This window comes from Rhinopithecus bieti, unplaced genomic scaffold (assembly GCF_001698545.2).
Source record: "Rhinopithecus bieti isolate Rb0 unplaced genomic scaffold, ASM169854v2 scaffold_13400, whole genome shotgun sequence".
NCBI classification, from domain to species: domain Eukaryota; kingdom Metazoa; phylum Chordata; class Mammalia; order Primates; family Cercopithecidae; genus Rhinopithecus; species Rhinopithecus bieti.
In genome coordinates, this window is record NW_016807991.1 from 4,188,415 (window position 1) to 4,210,193 (window position 21,779).

Here is a 21,779-nt window from a genome sequence, read left to right on the forward strand (position 1 = left end):
TTTTTTGAGACGGAGTCTTGCTCTGTCGCCCAGGCTGGAGTGCAGTGGCCGGATCTCAGCTCACTGCAAGCTCCGCCTCCCGGGTTCACGCCATTCTCCTGTCTCAGCCTCCCGAGTAGCTGGGACTACAGGCGCCTGCCTCGTCGCCCGGCTAGTTTTTTGTATTTTTTAGTAGAGACGGGGTTTCACCGTATTAGCCAGGATGGTCTCGATCTCCTGACCTCATGATCCGCCCGTCTCGGCCTCCCAAAGTGCTGGGATTACAGGCTTGAGCCATCGCGCCCGTCCTGAACAAGTTTTTTAAATTTTTATTTATTTATTTATTTTTTGAGACGAAGTCTCGCTCTGTCGCCCAGGCTGGAGTGCAGTGGCGTGATCTTGGCTCACTGCAAGCTCCGCCTCCCTAGTTCACGCCCGTCTCCTGCCTCAGCCTCCCAAGTAGCTGGGACTACAGGCGCTGCCACCTCGCCCGGCTCATTTTTTGTATTTTTAGTAGAGACGGGGTTTCACCGTGTTAGCCAGGATGGTCTCGATCTCCTGACCTTGTGATCCACCTACCTCAGCCTCCCAAAGTGCTGGGATTACAGCCGTGAGCCACCGCGCCCCGCTTTTTATATATTTTTAAACAGTTGGTTTGTATGAATGTCAAATGAATATATTTATATTACTTAAAAAGTAAACAGGGCAGGTGCGGTGGCTCATCTGAGACTGGGAATTTGAGACCAGCCTGGCCAACATGGCAAAACTCTATGTCTACTAAAAATACAAAAATTAGCTGGGAGTGGTAGTGCATGTCTGTAGTCCCAGCTACTCAGGATGCTGAAGCAGGAGAATTGCTTGAACCCAGGAGGCAGAGGCTGCAGTGAGCCGAGATTGGGCCACTGCACTCCAGCCTGGGGGACAGAGTGAGACTCCATCTCAAAAAATAATAAATAGGCCAGGCACAGTGGCTTACGCCTGTAATCCCAGCACTTTGGGAGGCTGAGGCGGGCGGATCACGAGGTCAGGATATCAAGACCATCCTGGCTAACACGGTGAAACCCCGTCTCTACTAAAAATACAAAAAATTAGCCGGGTGTGGTAGCGGGCCTGTAGTCCCAGCTACTCGGAGGCTGAGGCAGGAGAATGGCGTGAACCTGGGAGCTGGAGCTGGCAGTGAGCCGAGATCGCACCACTGCACTCTAGTCTGGACGACAGAGCGAGACTCCGTTTAAAAAAAAAAAAAAAAACAAAACACACCGTTTTCCTTTATAAATTGCCCAGTCTCAGGTACATCTTTATTAGCAGCACGAAAACCGACTAATACACCTCTCTGGCCTCCCATCTAACTCCTCCAATCCTGCTGGATGTCTTTCACAATCTCTCCTGCCCTTGTTCTGTCTCTGGGTGACCATCCACCTGACTGTGCATAACTGAAGTCCAGAATCTGTAAGGGGGTCTGGTGGGTGGGCCAGACATGCTGGAAACACCCACCAGCTAATCAAATGTGTCCCCTTTCCAAATGTCACATCCCAATTCTGTGCTGCCTTTTCCCTTGATACCAGTGTGCATTTTCCTGGAGAGGATATGGAGAGTTCTCTCAGAATAAGTTAGGCTGGCTGAGCATGGATCGCTTGAAGCCAGGAGTTCAGGACCAGCCCGGGCAACACAGTGAGAACCGTTCTCCACAAAAAAATTAAAAAATTAGCTGGGTAAAGTGGTATGCGACTGTAGTTCCAGCTACTCAGGAGGCTGAGGCAGGAGGAGGATCACTTGAGCCCAGGAGGCAGAGATTGTATTCCGTCCTTGCACTGCAGCCTGGGTGACAGAGTGAGGCCCCATCTCTTAAAAAAAAAAAAAAGGAAAGAAAAAAGAAAAAAAAAGCAATGGCTCACGCCTGCAATCCCAGGCGTGGATCCCTTTGGGAGGCTCAGGCGGGCAGATGACATGAGGTCAGGAGTTTGAGACCAGCCTGGCCAAACTGGTGAAACCATGACTCCACTAAAAATACAAAAACTAGCTGGGTGTGGTGGTGGGCACCTATAATCCAAGCTACTTGGGAGGCTGAGGCAGGAGAATCACTTGAATGTGGAAGGCAGAGGTTGCACTGAGCTGAGATCGCTCCACTGCACTCCAGCCTGGGCGACAGAGTGCAACTCTGTCTCAAAAACAAAACAAAAGACAAATTAGCTGGGCATTACAGGTGGGTGCCTGTAGTCCTAGCTATTCTGAAGGCTGAGGCAGGAGAATCACTTAAACCCGGGAGGCAGAGGTTGCAGTGAGCCAAGACTGTACCACTGCACTCTAGCCTGGGTGACAGAGTAAGGCTCTGTCTCAAAAAAAAAAAAAGAAAAAAAGAAAGAAAACGAAAAAGAAATAAAGAGTGGGAGTCTCTGAGCCTACGTTGGCTCGGGAGGCTGTCCATTAGAAAAAAAAAAGGCGGGGCTGGACATGGTGACTCACGCCTGCAATCCCAGCACTTTGGGAGTCCGAGGCAGGAGGATCACGAGGTCCAGAGTTTGAGACCAGCCTGACCAACATGGTGAAACCCTAACTTTACTAAAAATACAAAAATTAGTCGGGCGTGGTGGCGTGCACCTATAATCCCAGCTACTCAGGAGGCTGAGGCAGGAAGATCGCTTGAACCCGGGAGGTGGAGGTTGCAGTGAGCTGAGATCGCGCCACTGCACTCCAGCCTGGGGGACAGAGTGAGACTCCGTCTCAAAAAAAAAGAAAGAAAGAAAAAGGGGGTAATATTTACAATATAGAACACGCCCACAGAATATAGAAAGAACCATCACCCAATAGGAAGATGAATTTCATATAATAAATGGCCCCAAACACCTCCCACCTCAGAAGCAGACAGGGGGCCACTCTTCCTCTCTCTGCCCCCTCAGAGCGTGGCTCAGCCCTCTGGAAGCTTCTGCTGCAGCCTTGGATTAGGAGGGAGTATGAGGTGGGGCCAGCAATGATGGCTATCTGGCCAGGCCAATACGTCTTGCCTGGCTGGGCTTTCAGCTCCCACTGTTGCCCCTAGCTGGCCAGCAAGGTCCTGCCTGCCTCCTGGTTGTGGGGCTGCACATGTCAGGTTCCCTTCCCATGTCTGGGGAGCTCCCATCTGAGGATCTTGCTGGAAAGTCCTTACCTGGGCTGTGCCAATCCAAGTCCCTGCCCTGCTCTTTAACAAACAGCCACAGGCTAGGAGCAGGGACACAAGATGGAGGCTGCAATGGTGGCAGTGATTGGGATGGGGTTGTCGTGGGAGGTTTTTTTTTTTTTCCCACAAATATAGAAACATTATATATACTGGGGTATGTATATTACATGTATTATCCTTTAAAAATTTTTTATTGTGAAATATTTATCCATGAGTACATATAACACAGATGTCCAGTTTTTAAAGTTACAAAAGCAGACACCCCTCCCTTTTTTTTTTTTTCAGATGGAGTCTTGCTCTGTCACCCAGGCTGTAGTGCAGTGGTGCAATCTCGGCTCACTGCAACCTCACCTCCTGGGTTCAAGCGATTCTCCTGCCTCAGCCTCCCCAGGAGGGATTACAGGCGCACGCCACCACGCCCGGCTAATTTTTGTTATTTTTAGTAGAGATGGGGTTTTGCCATGTTGGCCAGGCTGAACTCGAACTCCTGACCTTGTGATCCGCCCACCTCGGCCTCCCAAAGTGCTGGGATTTACAAGCGTGAGCCACCGCGCCTGGCCAAAAGCAGACACCCTTGGAACCACCTCCCAAAACAAGAAGTGGAACATTTCAAGTAAAACAAATTACATCTACCCTATGACCCAGCAACCCCACTTCCGGAAGTACAAGCAAAATCATGCCCAGGGTTCTTCATGGCAGCATGTTCTGCAATGGCAAACACCACACTAAACCAGGAGCTAGCCTGTGCCAGCACCTGCACACATGGCTGCCCCAAAGTCCCACACCCAGGGGTGGGATGCTGGAGACGGAGGTCCTGCCGGTGTCACGTGCTGCTTGGTGACAGGGTTGAGGGGCCTTAGTCGGCTGGACTCAAGGTGGCCTCACTGTGGCCTTTTGTATAAAAAAATCTTCAAGTGCTCATTGTTCCCTGAGTGACTCACTTGAGGTAACAGCCTACATACATGACCATAAATGCGGCCAAGCATCCTGCTCAGAAATATTCATCATAAGCCAGGCGTGGTGGTGCACACCTGTAATCCCAGCTACTCAGGAGGCTGAGGTAGGAGAATCCTATGAGCCCATGATGGCACCCCTGCACACCAGCCTGGGTGACAGAGGGAGACCCTGTCTCAAAAAAAACACATCGATGTTTGTATAGCTAAAAAGAAAGCAAATTAAATGTCCAATGATAGATAAACTTGATAGCTATTAGAATGACTACGGTAATCAGTGAAAATTTTCTTTTTTTTTTTTTGAGACGGAGTCTCGCTCTGTCGCCCGGGCTGGAGTGCAGTGGCCGGATCTCAGCTCACTGCAAGCTCCGCCTCCTAGGTTTACGCCATTCTCCTGCCTCAGCCTCCCGAGTAGCTGGGACTACAAGCGCCCGCCACCTCGCCCGGCTAGTTTTTTGTATTTTTTAGTAGAGACGGGTTTCACCATGTTAGCCAGGATGGTCTCAATCTCCTGACCTCGTGAGTCCGCCCATCTCGGCCTCCCAAAGTGCTGGGATTACAGGCTTGAGCCACCGCGCCCGGCCGAAAATTTTCAATCATGTGAAAAATGCTTACGTTAAGTCAAAAAACTTCAGAAAACACTGTAATCTCAGCTACTTCGGAGGCTGAGGTGGGAGGATTCTTTGAGCTCAGAAGCTCGAGGCTGCAGTGAGCCACGATTGTGCCACTGTACCCCAGTCTGAGTGACAGAGCAAGACCATCTCCTAAAAAAAAAAAAGTTTAAATGCAGAAAACAAAATTGTTTATAGAATACAATTATAAAGATGCACAAAATAAAAAGACTACAAGACAGGACGGATGTCTATCCAAATGTTACAAAAAATTAAAGAGAGCTGCAGGCGGGACGGAGGGAGGAATCTGTCTGCCCCGGGACTACTCTGGCTCACCGCCCCTCACTAACTGCTCCTTTGGCCCTTATCATCTCCGGAGGCAAGTTCAGGTGGATCCAAATTTTGTCACACACGCTGTCCTGTAAGCCCAGACGTCCCCTGGGCACTGCTCTAGCCTCCCAGGCCCAGGCAGTACCTAGAACTGGGTTCTGTTTGGGGCAAGGGCATCCCATTTATCCCCCTCCTAGACCGTGTCCCCTTCAAAGAGGCTGGAACACTGAACTTGGGTTTATGCTCACCTCCCCCCACCTCCAATCTCTTTCTGAGTTAACAGAGAGGCCAACTACTGGTCCTCCAATCTCCGAGCTGGAGCTGGGCAGCTCTTGGGCATGCAAGCATGGTGGCAGCTATGCCAGGGCTCCATCCCATGCCTTCTTCAGCTGAGCACCCCTTCCTGGGGCCCCGGAGGGAACACAGCCCCTGGCTGATGGCACAGGGTCAGGGTCCTACCCTCAAGGAGCCAGAAGACGGGGGTGAGGGGCTGGTTGAAGAGGGCATGGAAGGTGTACAGGGGCTGGGTCTGGGGCTCCAGGCTGTAGAAGGTGAGGCAGCCTGAGGCCAGGTCCAAATCCATGCCCAGGAGCCGCCCTGACACCCCTGGGAGGCGCTGGGCCTGCCCGTTGTGCCAGGCCTGGAGGCTGTCCGCCTGGACGCAGAGCCCCCAGGAGCAGGGTCCCCGGCCAATGTTGTCTGTGTGGGGCCCCACCCTGCACCGTGACAGTTGCGGGTAGGAGACGCCCAGTGTGACTGAGTGGTCTGATGCACGCACCTCCCAGTAGTGGTGCCCGGCCTGGAAACTCTGGGTACACTGCACCTGCCAGAGCTCGAATCTGCCGGGCCTGCCTGGGCCCTGGGACTGACGGCAGTGCTTCACCTGCTGGTCCTGGTGCGACAGATAGAAGTGACGGTTGGCACTGATTGGATCAAAGGTCAGATTGCGATAATCTGTTGGGGAAAGGAGGACAGAAGTGGGCTAGGGGAAGACAGCACAACTGGATCTCCATTTATCCGCTGCTAAACCTCCGCCAGGCATGCTGAGCACCAGCAGCCACCACAACACTTAATCCTCGCCACGACCTCACAGGCGGAATCCTCTATCAGCCCCGTTCACAGCTGAGAAAACTGGGGCTCTGAGATCCATTAACTCAGTATTAAGCGGAAGAATCGCGGGTCTGTGCCCCAGACTCTGTCCTTCAATGAACACTGGCTGCCTCTGCTTCAGGGTAGATGTGCACGAGGTGTGCAGGGGATAGGGCCAGGCTCAGATGTCCCGGCAGGACAGTCACAACACATGCCCCCCTCACTCACATGTGCATACAAACATGTGTGCACACACTTGTTCACAGCACACACAGGCACCTCCTTGCACACGCACACACAGTTGCACACATACACGAATGGCCTCCTTACTCTGCCAGAGTTTCCTCCTCAGTGGACAAACTGTGCTTGGGACCGGTGCCAGGGGACCTGGGGCCTCTAGGGGGCAAAGCAGCGTTAGCAGAATGGTTGGAGAGGTCATGATGTGTGGGCCCTGACCCCCCCTGCCCCCCAGCGGGAGCGGCAGCTGGGCCCAGGGCTGTAGTGGGGGCCTGGGGTCAGTCTTACCCATGGGGCCTAAGTCCACAGGCTTGGCTGGTGCCCTGGGGTGGACCCCCTCTTCCAAGAGGAGGCCACACAGCCGGCTTAGCAACTGCTTCAGGTCGCCCAGCTGTTGGTCTTCATCCCACTGCAGAGGGGTCAGTGGCCCAAGAGGCCCTGGGGGCTGGAGGAGCTGTGATTCCTGAGCCCCAGGGAGAACAAGTAAGCCGGGGCCTAAGGGGCAGGGAAGCAAGTCCCCCACCTGTGCCCTGAGCCCTCGCACCTGCAGGAAGGTCTGCTCATCCACCTGCTCCAGGAGCTCCTGGATCCTGCAGCCATGGTAAGCCACAGCCTCCAAGTGGCCCCGCAGCCGCTGCTCCTCATCTTGAGCCTGTGCCAGCACCCGCGTCTTGGCCACCTCGATGCTCCTCAGTGCTGCCGTGTGCTGCATTTCCAGGGCCTGTAGCAGGCTGCTGAACTTGCCGGAGACCCAGGAGGCCAAGACGCAGGCCGAGTTCTGGGTGGGAACAGGAGGGGCTTCAGGGTGGCCAGGGCCCTGTGCCATACCAAGGCAGGCTAGGGCCACGGCTGCCCACTGGGCTGAGGGTCAGGGATGTTGGGAGGCAGGGTCCTGGGAACCTCCCCAGGACCCCTGTGCCCAGCTCCCTGCTCAGCCACACTCCCTGCTGCCCAGTGTTCCAGGAACCAGCTGGTGGCCGCCCCCAGGATGCAGTGTGAGGCCATGGTGGGCGGGCAGGCACAGCCTCATACCTGAATCTGGCTTCTTTGCTTCTGCAGCTCTAGTAGCTGGCCTTCGGCCTGGGTGGCCTGCTGCTGGGTAACCTCCAGGCTGGCTCTCAGCTGGGCCTGTGGTGGCCGCCCATGGGACAAGCAACAAGAGAGGGCCAGGATTGGCTGTGACATCCTTTCTCAACCAACCATGCCTGCAGACACCAGGCAACCCCTCCCCACGCCACCCCAGGCCAGCCTCCAGAGCACAGGCCTCACTCTAACCCAGGGAGAGTTGGGGCCGTGCCCCGCGGGGTCCGGACAAAGTCCTTCTTAACCTGTAGTAGGGTGGTACCTGAGCAGAGCAGAAGCCTTGGGCTCAGGACCCAACTTCCATTCCCATTTCCACCTCTTGCATGCTGAGCAAGTTGAGGCAAAGCACCTGCCCTCTCTGGGCCTAACGCCACACACATCAATACATGAAAGTGATAATACTGGCTCAGGAGGCCTTGTAGGGATAACCCCAAATACTAAAGCTATTGGTCCCTCTCTCATTGCAGAGGGTTCAGTGGTCCAGGAGGCCCTGGGGCTTGAGAAGCTGACTGCAGGGACCACCCAAAGCATCAAAGCTGTCTGAGAAGTGGGCAGTTATTTGCATGGATAAACTAGATACTTCTGGGGATCCGGCCAGTCCCTGGCCCTAGCTTTGAGCCTGAGGGGGGAGGAAGGGACCCTAATTCGGTTACACTCCCTGAGTCCCTTGGGAATCAAAACACCATGCTCTCATGAGAGCGAGACGAACCATGCAGGTCTCGGGGGCCCCATTCCCAGCACCTGGTCAAAAGCTTCACCCTCGTTTCCGCTTTTCCCACAATGCACTGAGATGGGGACTGTTACTATCCCCACATCACAGAGGAGGAAACGGGCTCAGAGAGGTTGATAATTTGGTCAACGTCCTCAGATCTTCCTAAGTCCAGAGCTCCGCCAGGCCCCCGGCTCCAGCATTTAACACAGGAACACAGGAGGCAGGAGGGTGGGCTCTCCCAGGGTACCCGACCCTCCCCCAGGGACAGGCACCCCCATGTCCCTTTCCCTCTGTCTTGCAAAATTCTGGCTCCCCTGGTGCTACTGGCTGCCCCTGTTGCTCCCTTCCTCCACATGGCTCTCTACTGGCCTCCAACTCAAACTTCAATGCCTGGCTCCGTCTTCTGCACCCGCCGCTGAGCAGTACGTCTCCTCTCATCCTACTCCGCGGCTTTAGCAGCCACAAGGAATGTCCCGCAAAACTCTGGAGCCCTTTTCCTTCACCTCATTTCAGCGCTCCCGTGAACTCACCCTGGCCCTGTCACCAGCTCTAAAATCTCCATTCTAGGCACCCATTCTTCCTTCTCTGACCACCACCTTCGTGCCCTCTCCTGTTCCAGCCACCTCTATCCCAGTCCTCCCACTTCGCTGACCCCCAGCCGTGCACCCTCCCATCCCTCCCTGCCCATTAGCCCTCCTGGCCACCCCTTCCTTTCTTGTCCCATCCAGTGTCTCTGCGCCATCCTCCACCTATGCCTTAGCCCCAGCCCTCCTCGGTCCCCAAATGATCCCACGTCCTATCTTCACTGCTGAAATGGGTTTTGTCAAGGGCCGTGCTGAAGGTCATTTCTGTCCTCGTACTGAGCCTCCGATCGGCATGGGCACCCTGCCCGTTCTCTTCCTGGCACCCGTCTCCAGGTGCCACACAGGGCTGCCACTCCCCCAACCTTCCCCATCTTCCTGGGAGCTCCAGCTTGGAACCCTCTCTCCCTCCTAGCACTAATGACTCCCAGCTCTCCGCTCCCGAGCTTTGGAGCTCACTGCAAGCTCCACCTCCCGGTTCACACCATTCTCCTGCCTCAGCCACCCCAGTAGCTGGGACTACAGGCGGCCGCCACCAGGCTCAGCTAATTTTTTGTATTTTTAGTAGAGACGGGGTTTCACTGTGTTAGCCAGGGTGGTCTCAATCTCCTGACCTCATGATGCGGCCGCCTCGGCTCCCAAAGTGCTGGGATCACAGGTGTGAGCCACTGCACCCAGTGGTGGCCAGGCTGCGGTGGGTCGGGCCCCCTCCCACTCCCGGCGGCAGCGCCTGCTCCTGGAGGCGACACTCGCGCATGGTGCACACGCTGCACACGCAGTGGCTCTCGGTCTGGCAGAAGAGCTCCAGTGGCTGCCCATGGCAGGGGCAGAGCATGGCAGGGCTGGGGTCCCAGGTCCCACAGACCGGTCCCCTGGTTTGTCTCACTGGCGATTGTGACCTCTATACGTCCAAGGCCAAACTCTGCCCTCCACCTACGCCTCTCAGCACACCTGCACCCCAGCCACCTGCGTGCTCGACAGAAACCCAGGTGTCTCCCTTGCTGCCCTCTCTGCTGTGCCCCACGTCCCCTCTGGCCTGCTTTCGCCTCCACAAGGTACCGCTCCCCCTCAGCGTTTCTCATCTCCTCCTCCATTCTGGTCTCCTTTCCCTGCCCCCCAACTGGTTCCTTGCCTCCCTGCACTCCTGCCCTGGGCTCCTACCCTATTCAGGTCTTGCGTCCTGCCCCCTTCAGCCCCCCAGCCAGGTGATTAGTCTCCATGAAGCCCAAATCTGATCATGTGCCACCCTGCTTCCAAGCCTACAATGGCTCCTATGACCCTAGAGTAAGAGACAGGCTCCCCCAGGACCCTGCCCGATCTGGCGCCCTCTGACCCCCCGGCCTGGCCCACAGATCTCAGTGGCACAAATCTGCCACTGGCCAGCCCGCGTGCCCAGTTCTTTCCCATCCCAGAGAGGGAAGCAGGCTGATTCCTCTGCCTAAAATGCTCTTCCCCAGCTCTTTCTCCTCCTGGCTGGTGCTTCCTCAGCCCTCACATGCCAGCCTGAAGGCGGCCTCCCCTTCCTCCTCCTGGCCTGTTTAGCAGGGTCACCGCGACACCTCTATGACATGCTATGTGCTTTCCTCACTGCATTTTGTAAGAATACATTCACGCCTTACTGGAACACTGACTTCTTAAGTGGATTCTAAGTCTCTTAAGGGCAGGGAGCTCGTCTATCCATTTACCAACAGCCCCCATACCCCCCTCACCCCTCCACCCCCACCCTGTACAGCGAATTAAAGCAGACACACGACTGTTCTCTAGCGCCTGGGCACGGAGCAGGGAGCTGCTGCCTCATGCCCGGGCTTTTTTTCATCCGGAAGGCATCCAGCAGCTCCTGAGACCCACCCTGCGGTACTGGCCGGGCTGCACATCCCAGTCCGATGCACAGATCCAAGATATTTTTTTTTTTTATTTTGAGACGGAGTCTCGCTCTGTCGCCCAGACTGGAGTGTAGTGGCACGATCTCGGCTCACTGCAAGCTCCGCCTCCCGGGTTCACGCCATTCTCCTGCCTCAGCCTCCCGAGTAGCTGGGACTACAGCCCGCCACCTCGCCCGGCTAATTTTTTGTATTTTTAATAGAGACGGGGTTTCACCGTGTTAGCCAGGATGGTCTCGATCTCCTGACCTCGTGATCCGCCAGCCTCGGCCTCCCAAAGTGCAGGGATTACAGGCGTGAGCCACCGCGCCTGGCAGACCCGCGATTTTTATAATCAACTCCCAGGTTGGGCGAAGCCCCCCTCCAGTTGAGGCTCCCCTCCCCCGCCGGGTGCCCGGAGAGAGCAGGGCGCGGCCTGCAGGAGTCACCCTGCGGTAGCCAGGCCGCGGCGGGTCCAGCCCCCTCCTGCTCCCGGCGGACGCGTCACCTCGCGCTTGAGGCGCTCGGCGTCCAGCAGCGCCCGCTCGTGGAGGCGACATTCGTGCACGGTGCACACGCTGCACACGCAGCGGCCCTCGGTCCGGCAGAAGAGCTCCATTGGCCGCCCATGGCGGGGGCAGCGCGCGGCGGGGCCGGGGCCGGGGCCGGGGTCGGGGTCGGGGCCGGGGTCCCGGGCGGGCCCGGCGTGCACCACCTCCAGCACGCCGCTGAGGGCCACGTTGCGGCGCAGCTCGGCGCCGTCGGGGAAGGGCTCCCGGCACTCGGGGCAAGCCTTCCCGCAGCGGTCCCACCAGTCCCGGATGCAGGCTCCGCAGAAGTTGTGGCCGCAGGGCAGCGTCACTGGGTCCTGGTAGAGTCCCAGGCAGATGGCGCAGGTCAGCTTCTCCTCCAGTAGCTGCGCGGCCATGGCCCGGCGGCGGTGGGAGCCAGGCGGGCCCCGGAATTCTTAAAGGGACAGCTGGCCTCGCGTACTGAGGGCGCCCGGGCTTGGCTAACGCGAGGCGGGGCGAGGCTAGGTCCCCGCCCCGGAAGGCGGAGGGGTGCGGCGGGCCCTTCTCCGACACCTTCGACCAGCGACGTCCGCAGGGGCCTAGGCCACCCCTGCCCGCCTCGGCCTGGGCCGCTCGAAGCCTCCGCGTTCCGGCCTTGCGCCCCTCCCTCTCTCTAGGCACCGCGCCACCCCGGCTGAGAGCTGGGTTCGGCTCTCTCGGGTCCCAGCCTGGCGGGTCCATCCCACCCCTTTGGGCCTTCAGCCCAGGTCCTGGAGAGCAGAGACTCGAAAATCCCGCCCCGCCTCCGGGCTTCTGACCACGGGTCGCGCGGAACCTCTTCTGGACTCATCTGTCAATGGCCTAACTGCATAGACCACCCGCGCAATCCCCCGGGGCTCGGCGATGAAACGAAAGTCAGTGCACGTGGGCGGGCGGGCTCCCTGCAGACCCGAGCACTGCTGCACTTTTTCCTGGAGCTGGGTTTCGGGCACTTGCCAGACTGGGGTGTCTTCCTTCTCTGGGCTACACGTAATTTTGGTTATTTTAAAGTAAACAGCGAGATGGAAATGTCTGGTCACCAACAGACAGGGTCCAGTTAACTGGTATTTTTCAAATGGCCCTTGAATGAGTACACAAACCAGCTTTCAGCTCCAATCAGCATCCCTTCTCCCTGCTGCCCTCTGCTGGGGAGAATTTCTTGCCTGGGGTCCGAGCTGATCTGCAGCCTCAGCATTCAGAGGCACTCCAGCGTTTCCCCTGCGGCTGAGCAGGCAAGGCGGGTCTGGGGCCTAGCGCCCACCTCCCCGGCAGTGTGTATCAGGCCAGGGGGAACCCCAGTAGAGCAAGGCCTTTCTATCTAACCAAGCTGGGCTGATACTGAGGCGGCATGAGCTCTCACTGCTGCAGCAAGCACTGCGTTCTGTGTGCGGCCACAGGCGAAGTTTCTTTCTGGAAAAAGTGCAGAGATCTACCCTCCACCTACTAGTTAGCCAGACTTCTGCTTTTGGTAAGAGAGAAACAAAACACCTAACTGTCCAGCCGCAGGCTCCATGGGCTTTCTGACCCTGAGCAGGTCTCTTGAGTCACGCTGTTACCTACCTAATGTGGCTTCTCCTCCCAAGCATGGGGTGGGGGCAGGAATCTGTGCAGAGGGTCAGTGCTGGGGCAGGCACTCTCTCTCCAGGGGCCGGTGGGACCCCCTGGGGCACACAGCCAGTGCTCAATAAATGCTCCCTCCTGAGCCCAGCTGCTCTGCTCCACTTTTTCAGGGAGCTGGGTTTCAGGCACCTGCTGGATTGGGATGTCCGTCTCCCTTCCCGGGGCCACACCTGTTTTTGGCCCACTGCCTGCTTTTGCTTTGGATCCCAGGGCCACCGACACCCTCAGAAGATGGAGTTCAGGGTGCACCTGGTGGGGTGGGAGGCAGCCCCTTTCCCACGCAAGAGTACAGCTCCATCGGGGTCTTCTGGCCCTGGAACACCAAACCAGGCCAGCTATGGCAGAAATCATCATTTTTTTTTTTTTTTTTTAATAGAGGCAGTGTCTCATTATGTTGCCCAGGCTGGTCTTGAACTCCTGGGCTCAAGCGATCCTGCCTCCTCAGCCTCCCAGTGTTGGGATTACAGGCGTGAGACAACCAAGCCTGGCAAGAAATCATCTTTATTCCCATTCCCCACCCCACCACCTGAGAGTCCCTTTCACTCCAAGCCCTGGGCCTGATGTGGGGGGGCCACAGAGGGGCTGCCTAAGGCAGGGCCCAGACCCCACAGCGTGGGCCTCTGGAGCTGTCTTTACTCCTGCTGCCGATCAATCCCATGCTCTGAAGTGGGCACACTCTGGCTCCTCAGTAGATGCCATAGGTGGGCTCATGACTGTCCCTGTACCGGTCCAGGTAGCGCAGGGGCTGCCGGTGGGGGAACCGCTTCTGTTTGGGGTGGTAAGGGGGTGGCCGCACGAACTCAAACACCGGCTCCCGCATGTCTGCAAGAAGAGCGAGGGGCACAGGGGTGGTCTCCTGCTGGCCTGCGCCCCCTCAGGCTGAGGCCTGCCCACCAGGAGTCTGCCGCAGTCTTCCCCTAACAAAGTTTCTCCCTGGCAGGGCAGGCGAGGCCTGGGAGCCCAGGCCCACCCAGTGCCCCAGCCCCATGGCACTTACCCAGAAGCTGGTGGAAGATGTGGGTGACGGAGTCATCCCAGCGGCACTGGAAGAAGGACAAGCCGGCTGGAGTCATGGCTTCTTGGTGTTTCTTGTAGAAATCAAAAGTGCGGAAGGTCCGCTGGGCCAGCTGATAGCTGTAAGATGGAGAGCATGTGAGAGCGGGGAGTGGGTACCAGAGCCCTCACCCCTCCACCCCACAGGCAACCCTGAGAGGCCCCTGGGATGCTGCTAGCACCCTGTCCTGCTCTTCTGCCAGCCTCAAGGCTGAGGTCGGAGAGAACTGAGCACGAGTGACCATTCCAGGGGAGCTGGCCTGAGGCCGGGTTATGTGTTGGGGGTGTAGATTACCAGGGTGAGGGGCGTGCGTCCTCGGAGAAGTCAATCGGCTGGTCCTGCTTGAAGAGCAGGAAGGCAAGACGGTGGATGCCGGAGCCTCGGGCAGGGAAGGGGGGGAGGTAGGGACACGTCACCTGTCCTTCAGCCACCCGGTTACCCGGGATGTTGGTTCTGGGAGGAGGAAAGTCTCCATTAATAACCACTCCAGGGAGGCAGCAGGAGTGTCCACCCAGCTCCACACACACCGCAGAGGCTGACATGACTCCCTGAGAGGACGACTCTAAGCACTCTCTTTCCTAGGACAGAGGAGGCAGCCAAGCTCTGTGAATGCCTGGACATACTGCAAACATGGGAAGCGTGCTGGAGGAACTCCGAGTGGGGGACAGGGCTCCAGAGAGCGTCACCTTGACAACAAGGTCATGCAGCCTGCTTCCAGGCCCCGGGAGCCAGGGGGTCAGCCACAGTCACTGAGGCTAGAAAGCCATGCCACTTCTGGCTGCTTTTCCCTCTGCGTCCCGAAGTCCCCAGGACCTCGTCGGGGGTTGTGTGCCCAGCCTGGCACAGGGACGGCCAATGCCTCAGGCACAACTCCCCAGAGGGTCCTGCTGCACACAGGTTGGTAACTGCAGTTGAATAAAAATGACAGAAACCAGCCTCCCAGTCACTGTCCCCAATTAACCAGAAGGCTCAAAGTTGGGGTCACTGGCCTGACCTCTGCCCCCTGGCCTGGTGTTCACAGCCAAAGGCTACCGAGACGATAGAAGGCAGCCTCGTCTGGGCCCAGGGAAGGAGTGCCCAGTGGTTCAAGGAGCACTTGGGAGATGCCACAGCTGCCAGGCCTCTCCTGCTCCTTCTCTCATGTGACCATCACAGTCCACATGAGTGGACTATGTCACTCACTCAGGCTGAGTAAGGCACATGGTGCCATTATCCCAGTTTTACAGGTGAAGAAATGAGTTTAGAGAGACGAAGGGGCCAGGCATGGTGGCTCATGCTTGTAATCCTAGCACTTTGGGAGGCAGAGGTGGGCAGATCGCTTGAGCTCAGGAGACCAGCCTGGGCAACACGGTGAAACCCTGTCTGTATAAAAAAAAACTAAAAATTAGCTGGATGTAGTGGCTTGCACATGTAGTCCCAGCTACTCAGGAGACTGAGGTGGGAGGAGCACCTGAGTCCAGGAGTTAGAGGCTGCAATTAGCCAAGATTGCACCACTGTACTCCAGCCTGGGGGACAGAGTGAGACCCTGTCTCAAAAAAAAATAAAAATAAAAAATAAAAGATGAGGAGGCTTGTGGGGACCGACCGAGGCCAACTGCAAACTTTGTCTCCTGTAGCTGTCTTCAAGTAGACACGGGGATCCCAGGGCCCCTAACACCCTCAGGAGGTAGAGGCGGGGGTCACCTCCTGAGGCAGGAGGGGAATTCAAGTCCCATGGGTAGTCTGTGAAACTCAGGAGCAGCTCAGTCCAGGCTCCCAGGTCCTCCTCCCGCCTGGGCAGCACCCCTCTACCCCTGGTACTCACAGCAGCCAGTGGAGGTATTCAGCATCCGGCTCCAGCAGGTGCCCATCTGCACAAAAACACACCTGCTGATCACTGCCCTGCCGACCACGGCCCTGCTGCCCCCTCCCTTGTTAGGAGCCAGGGCTGGAGATCTCCACCTGGCCCCTCCCCCAGCTCCCCAGGGCCCTGGCTCATGGGAGGTGAGCGGGGCAGGGGGCCTGGACACCCACCCAAGACACCCACCCAAGCTAGTGAGTAGCAGCGTCCACAAGGAGCCCTCTTCGGCCTCATAGGTCACCTCTGGTGCTTGGGCAGCCTGGCAGGGAGAGAAGGAAGCTGTCAGCCCCACCAGGGACAGACCAGCTGTTGCAGGGAGCCTTGGAGAAAGGGGTGCCCACTCTGACCCAAATGCCCTTGACAGCCCCTGGCACAGGCAGGCAAAGGGATGCATAGAGAAGGAGCCCTGCAGAGTTGCCTGTCCAGGCAACAACCACAAAAAAGAACTGTGCCAAGGCCTGGGCAGGAGGGCACACCACAGACAGCAGGCCGGTCACAGGAATGTGCTAAGATGGAGCCTCTTTTCCCTTCAAAATGAAGGAAAAATGAAATTGTCATGGTGTTTGTCTTCCAGGAAATCAAAGAAACAGAGAACAACAAAATTCCAAAAAATTCCAAACCCAGGAGCGTCTGTGACACTGAGATGGGATGTGTCAGTGTTTGCACAGGGCAGGGAGGAGGGGCACAGGTGAGCAGTTACCTCGGTTGGAGTCACCTCATTGCCACAGTACACGGGTATCAGGTCGTCCTCACCCACAGCATAGGCCACATGCAGGGGAACTTGGGGCACAAAGGTGGCACCATGGAACAGGTCTCGGTAGAGGCCGTAATATTCAGCCAGACGCTGCTTATGGTAGGGGCCACAGGTCCTCTCCCACTCGGCCCGCACGGCATCCAGTGGGACACTGGCTGGACAGGAATAAGGACAGTTGGGATACGGGGGGGCAGGGACACACCCTGTACCCCAACTCTGGGATGGCGCCTCCCCTGAGAAGGCTTACCTGTGCGGAGGCGGGCAGCCCTCTCCTCTTCTACATTGGCCCGAAGCTTCCGGATGGCCTGTTTCCGTTCCAGCAGCTGTTGGGTCCGGGAGACTTTGGGTGGAGGCAGCCCAATATCAATCTTCTCTTTGGGATCTGGAGAGGGAAGATGTGTTGGAAAAACAGGGTCATGCGTCACTGCAGCCTTAACCTCCCTCAGCGTCCTGAGTAGCTGAGGCTACAAGTGTACACCTTCTTGTCTGGCTAATTTTTGCATTTTTTGTAGAGACAGGGTTTTGCCACATTGCCCAGGCTGGTCTGGAACTCCTGGGCTCAAGTGATCTGCCCGCCTCGGCCTCCCACAGTGTTGGGATTACAGGCGTGAGCCACTGTGCCCAGCCATGGTAGCTAATTTAAAAAACCTTTCTAAGAGGTGGGATCTCATTATGTTGCTCAGACTGGTCTCAAACTCCTGGCCTCAAGTGATCCTCCTGCCTCAGCCTCTTGAGTAGCTGGGATTATAGGCACAAGCCACTGCACCCAGTGAGGGGGCAGGCACATCTTCTTGGTTAAACTGTCTGTCCCTACCTAGTTCTCTCATTCTGTGCTTCAAGCTCTGCTGCTCAAGCATTCCCTATGATTCACAGAATTAAAACAAACTGTTCTACTTCCCAGACCTGAACAGGATGTAATTGGGAAGCAAATCAGATACAACTTGAGGTTGTTTTTTTTTTTTTTTTTTTTTTTTGAGACAGAATCTCGCTCTCTCACCCAGGCTGGAGTGCAGTGGCGTGATCTCGGCTCACTGCAACCTCTGCCTCCTGGGTTGAAGCAATTCTCCTGTCTCAGTCTCCTTAGTAGCTGGGATTACAGGCGCCTGCCACCATGCCTGGCTGATTTTTTTTTGTATTTTTAGTAGAGACAGGATTTCACCATGTTGGCCAGGCTGGAGGTTGTGTTTTTCTGATCCCCAAACCAGGCCACAGTTTTGTCTACATCATGGGAAATTGAAGCCAGTGGTCCTTCCAATTATAGTTGAGATCACCTCCAAGCCTGTGCACAGGTGGCTACGAACACCCAGCTGTCCTGGCTAGAGTGAATGACTGATGCTAGAAGGACTTACAGAAGTGCTTCTCCGCCAGGCGTGGTGGCTCATGCCTATAATCCCAACACTTTGGGAGACTGAGGCAGGGGGATCACTTGAGGTCAGGAGTTTGAGACCAGCTTGGGCAACATGGTGAAACCCCACCTCTACTAAAAATACAAAAATTAGCTGGGTGTGGTGGCGCATGCCTGTAGTGTCAGCTACTTTGGAGGCTGAGGCAGGAAAATTTCTTGAACTCAGGAGGCAGAGGTTGCAGTGAGCCATCGCACCACTGCACTCCAGCCTGGGCATCAGAGCGAGCCTCTGCCTTAAAAAAAAAAAAAAAAGAAAAGAAAACTAATAATAACGAAAACATACTGAGCCCACATCACAGACAGCATTAGGCAAAAATGCCAATGAATTGCATCTTTTAATCCTCATGGTAATTTTGTAGCAAAGACACATATTATTTTACAGTTGAAATAAGCTCAGGGACATTGCCCCTGAGAGGCTGAGCTGGGATTTAAATCGGGTTATTTAGATTCCATGCTTGTGCCTTTAACCACCACAAAACTGCCTCTACAAACGCTAAAAACAACAACAACATATACTCCATAAATTGTAAGCTCCTTAAAGGTTGGAGTCTTTTTTTTGAGACGGCGTTTCGCCCTCGTTGCCCAGACTGGAGTGCAATGGCGCGATCTCGGCTCACCGCAACCTCCGCCTCCTGGGTTCAAGCGATTCCCCTGCCTCAGAGGCCTCCCGAGTAGCTGGGATTACAAGCATGCGCCACCACGCCGAGCTAATTTTGTATTTTTAGTAGCGACAGGGTTTCTCCATGTTGGTCAGGTTGGTCTCAAACTCCCGACCTCAGGTGATCCGCCCGCCTTGGCCTCCCAAAGTGGTGGGATTACAGGCGTGAGCCACCGCGACCGGCCAGGTTGGGTTCTTTTTTGAGTCACCCTGCCCAGGACTTTAATTTCATTCAGCAAAGTATTGCACATGTACATCCTTGCACTGTTCAGGTGCAAGGATCCAATGGAGGGCAAGACAAGCAGGATCCCTGTCAACAGCGCGCTCAGTCTGGGGACAGGCAGCGCAGAGTCAGAATGCAGTGTGGCCAGAGCTACCTCGAGTATTTTAGGCGCACAGAACAACATCCCAATATGGAAAGTAAGATGATCAAGATTTTAGGAGCAGATACTTTAGGAGCTGGAACTCTAATAGAAGGGGGAGCGAATTTTCCAAGAATGAGGCGCAGAAGGTGTGAACAATCCCGGCGTGATGAAGCTGCCGATAGAGCACACAGGACTGCAGACGGGCCCTCCCATCCTCGCCAGCATCCACAGGGGCGCTGACAAGGCTCGTCTAGCCCCGGGAAAAAGGCCGGCGGGTCCCCTTGAGTTCCCCGGACGGTGGCTGCAGCCCCTGCTCCAGTTGCCCCGCACCTGTCTTCTCCCCAAAATACTCCCAGTAGGTCCGCCACCAGTGCGGGGCCTGCGCCTCCTGCTCTGCCCGGCGCCGGTAGCGGTCGAAGCTCCGGTACTTCTCCAGCCGCTCCAGGTTGCTCACGTCGATGTCCTGGTTGGGCATTGGTCCCAGTGGGGGTGTCCGGCGGCCCAAAACGGCTGCGGGCAGAGAGAAGACGTAAGTCCGGCGCCCCAAAGCTCGCGCGACAACCCGCCCCCACCCCACAGAGCTGCCCACCCCTACACCCCTCACCCGAGGTGCTGAAGGCCCGCCATCTCCGACACCCGCACAGCGCGGCTCGCCACCAGGGCGCCGCCATCTTCCCTCCGGCCTGCGTCATCGCGGCCGCCACTAGGACCCGGGCACAGGTGGCCAGCGCGGCGCCTGAGCGCAACGCAGCAGGCCGCGTCCAGCCCCGCCCAGGCCCCGCTCTTAGGCCAGTCCCCGGGTCCTGCCCTGCGGACCCTGTCGCCTGTACCGGAAGTGCCCGTTGGACGGCGGGGCGGAGCTGAGAGCAGCCAGGCTCTCGCCCACGGCGGGCCACCAGAGGGCGGCACAGACCGGGGTCGGCCGGCGGGGCCCTCCCCAAGCCCCTGGACGCGGGGCACTGAGTTCCCCAGGGGCGCAGGCCTGGTTGGGAGAAGGGGTGCGGACTCCGATTCCGGACTCGGTCTGCTTGGGTTTAAAACCCAGATTGAGGGCTGGGCGCAGTGGCTCACGCCTGGAATCCCAGCACTTTGGGAGGCCGAGGCAGGTGGATCACGAGGTCAGGAAATCGAGACCATCCTGGTCAACACGGTGAAAATCCGTCTCTACTAAAAATACAAAAATTAGCGGGGCGTGGCGGCCACCTGTAATCCCAGTTACTCAGGAGGCTGAGGGAGGAGACTCGCTTGAACCTGGGAGGCGGAGGCTGCAGTGAGTCGAGATCGCGCCACTGCACTCCAACATGGGCGACAAAAGTGAAACTCCATCTCAAAAATAATAATAATAATAATAATAATAATAATAATAATAATAATAACCCAGGGCCGGGCGCGGTGGCTCAAGCCTGTAATCCCAGCACTTTGGGAGGCCGAGACGGGCGGATCACGAGGTCAGGAGATCGAGACCATCCTGGCTAACATGGTGAAACCCCGTCTCTACTAAAAATACAAAAAATTAGCCGGGCGAGGTGGCGGGCGCCTGTGGTCCCAGCTACTCGGGAGGCTGAGGCAGGAGAATGGCGTGAACCCGGGAGGCGGAGGTTGCAGTGAGCTGAGATCCGGCCGTGGCACTCCAGCCTGGGCGACAGAGCAAGACTCCGTCTCAAAAAAAAATAAATAAAATAAAAACCCAGATTGTGGCCGGGCGCAGTGGTTCATACCTGTAATCCCAGCACTTTGGGAGGCCGAGGTGGGTGGATCACCTGAGGTCAGAAGTTTGAGACAAGCCCTACCAACGTGGCGAAACCCTAAAGATACAAACATTTTTGTGTCTACTAATGATACACAAATTAGCCGGGCGTGGTGGCAGACACCTGTAATCCCAGCTACTCAGGAGGCTAAGGCACAAGAATTGCTTGAACCCGGGAGGCAGAAGCTGCAGTGAGACGAGATTGCGCCACCACCTCGGTGACAGAGACACCATCTCAAAAAAAAAACAATCCACCCCCCCAAAAAAAACCAGATCGTGACCTTACTGTCTCCCTTGTGGTTTCCTCATTTGGGAAAAAGCAGGTAATACTAGTGCTTACCTGACAGTTGTCAGGATGAAAAGATTACCCTCTGGAAAGCACTTGCAGCGGTGTGTATTAATTAGCTCAACTATCTCCAACTCCCCATTATCCACATAAAGTCGGAAGTGACCTGGTTAAGATGCAGATGTGAATGTTTCTGGCAGGACTCAGGCTTGCTCTTGTGATCCAGTTCTACAAAGGCAAAACTTGGTAGCCTGGGGAATCTGGGACCCTTCTCTGCCCCAGCCCTGGCCCTCCTGCCCTAAAAGGCAATCTTCCAGTGCACTTTGCCCCCCGAGGCCACGGGGCCTTTGTACAGGCTGTCTCTTCTGCCTCTCACCTCCTCACTTCCCCACCTTGGCCTGGCCACCACCCAGCCCCAGGAGAGGGGTCTCTCCAGGAAACCTGCTCTGACATCCCAGGCCAGGGCTGGCGGTGACCAGGCCAGTGGCTCTGGCACCAGCAGAAGCTTGGCCCTCACAATCACTTTGAGATGGAATGAGAATGGAATGAGGGTCTCTCCATCCAGCAGGAAGTGGCCACGCCTTCCACTGGTTTTCATAAACAGCAGCCAAACAGCTAAACCTTTCACCATCATTTCTATTTCACCCTGCAGTATGCACCTGCTACATGCTAAATGTGGAGGGGAATGCATGGGGGCAGTCACACCCAGTCCTGCTTGTAAGGAGTTGCTTATTGTGAAATTCCATACTGCAGTTATGCAGTACAGGAGCGTAACTGGATTGTGTGTGTTTACATCGTGGCTGTTTAACCTTGTCCTGTTTTTTTTTTTGAGATGGAGTTTCTGTTGCCCAGGCTGGAGTGTATTGGCATGACCTTGGCTCACTGCATCCTCTGCCTCCCAGGTTCAA

At 56.4% G+C, this 21,779-nt stretch overlaps 2 protein-coding genes across 3 annotated transcripts; both read right to left on the minus strand.

Moving 5' to 3' along the window:
* Positions 1-4,601: 4,601 nt before the first annotated feature.
* On the minus strand, positions 4,602-12,032 carry TRIM65 (tripartite motif containing 65). 2 transcript variants are annotated; one of them, XM_017884704.1, is made up of 6 exons: positions 11,100-12,031; positions 7,389-7,484; positions 6,901-7,134; positions 6,645-6,819; positions 6,450-6,515; positions 4,602-5,984 (listed from the first exon to the last, which is right to left on the minus strand). In XM_017884704.1, exons 1-6 carry the CDS (start codon positions 11,517-11,519, stop codon positions 5,416-5,418), a joined length of 1,560 nt encoding a protein of 519 aa, XP_017740193.1. In that variant the 5' UTR covers positions 11,520-12,031; the 3' UTR covers positions 4,602-5,415. The 2 variants fall into 2 exon arrangements, with proteins under 2 accessions (XP_017740193.1, XP_017740194.1); XM_017884705.1 differs by lacking the exon at positions 6,450-6,515 and having other exon boundaries at positions 11,100-12,032.
* Positions 12,033-13,244: 1,212 nt separating this feature from the next.
* Positions 13,245-19,673, minus strand: MRPL38 (mitochondrial ribosomal protein L38). Its single transcript, XM_017884709.1, has 9 exons — positions 19,443-19,673; positions 19,169-19,348; positions 16,658-16,792; positions 16,357-16,565; positions 15,843-15,915; positions 15,621-15,666; positions 14,111-14,269; positions 13,760-13,896; positions 13,245-13,584 (listed from the first exon to the last, which is right to left on the minus strand). The coding sequence occupies exons 1-9, from the start codon at positions 19,528-19,530 to the stop codon at positions 13,448-13,450; spliced, it is 1,164 nt and encodes a 387-aa protein (XP_017740198.1). The 5' UTR covers positions 19,531-19,673; the 3' UTR covers positions 13,245-13,447.
* Positions 19,674-21,779: the final 2,106 nt, after the last annotated feature.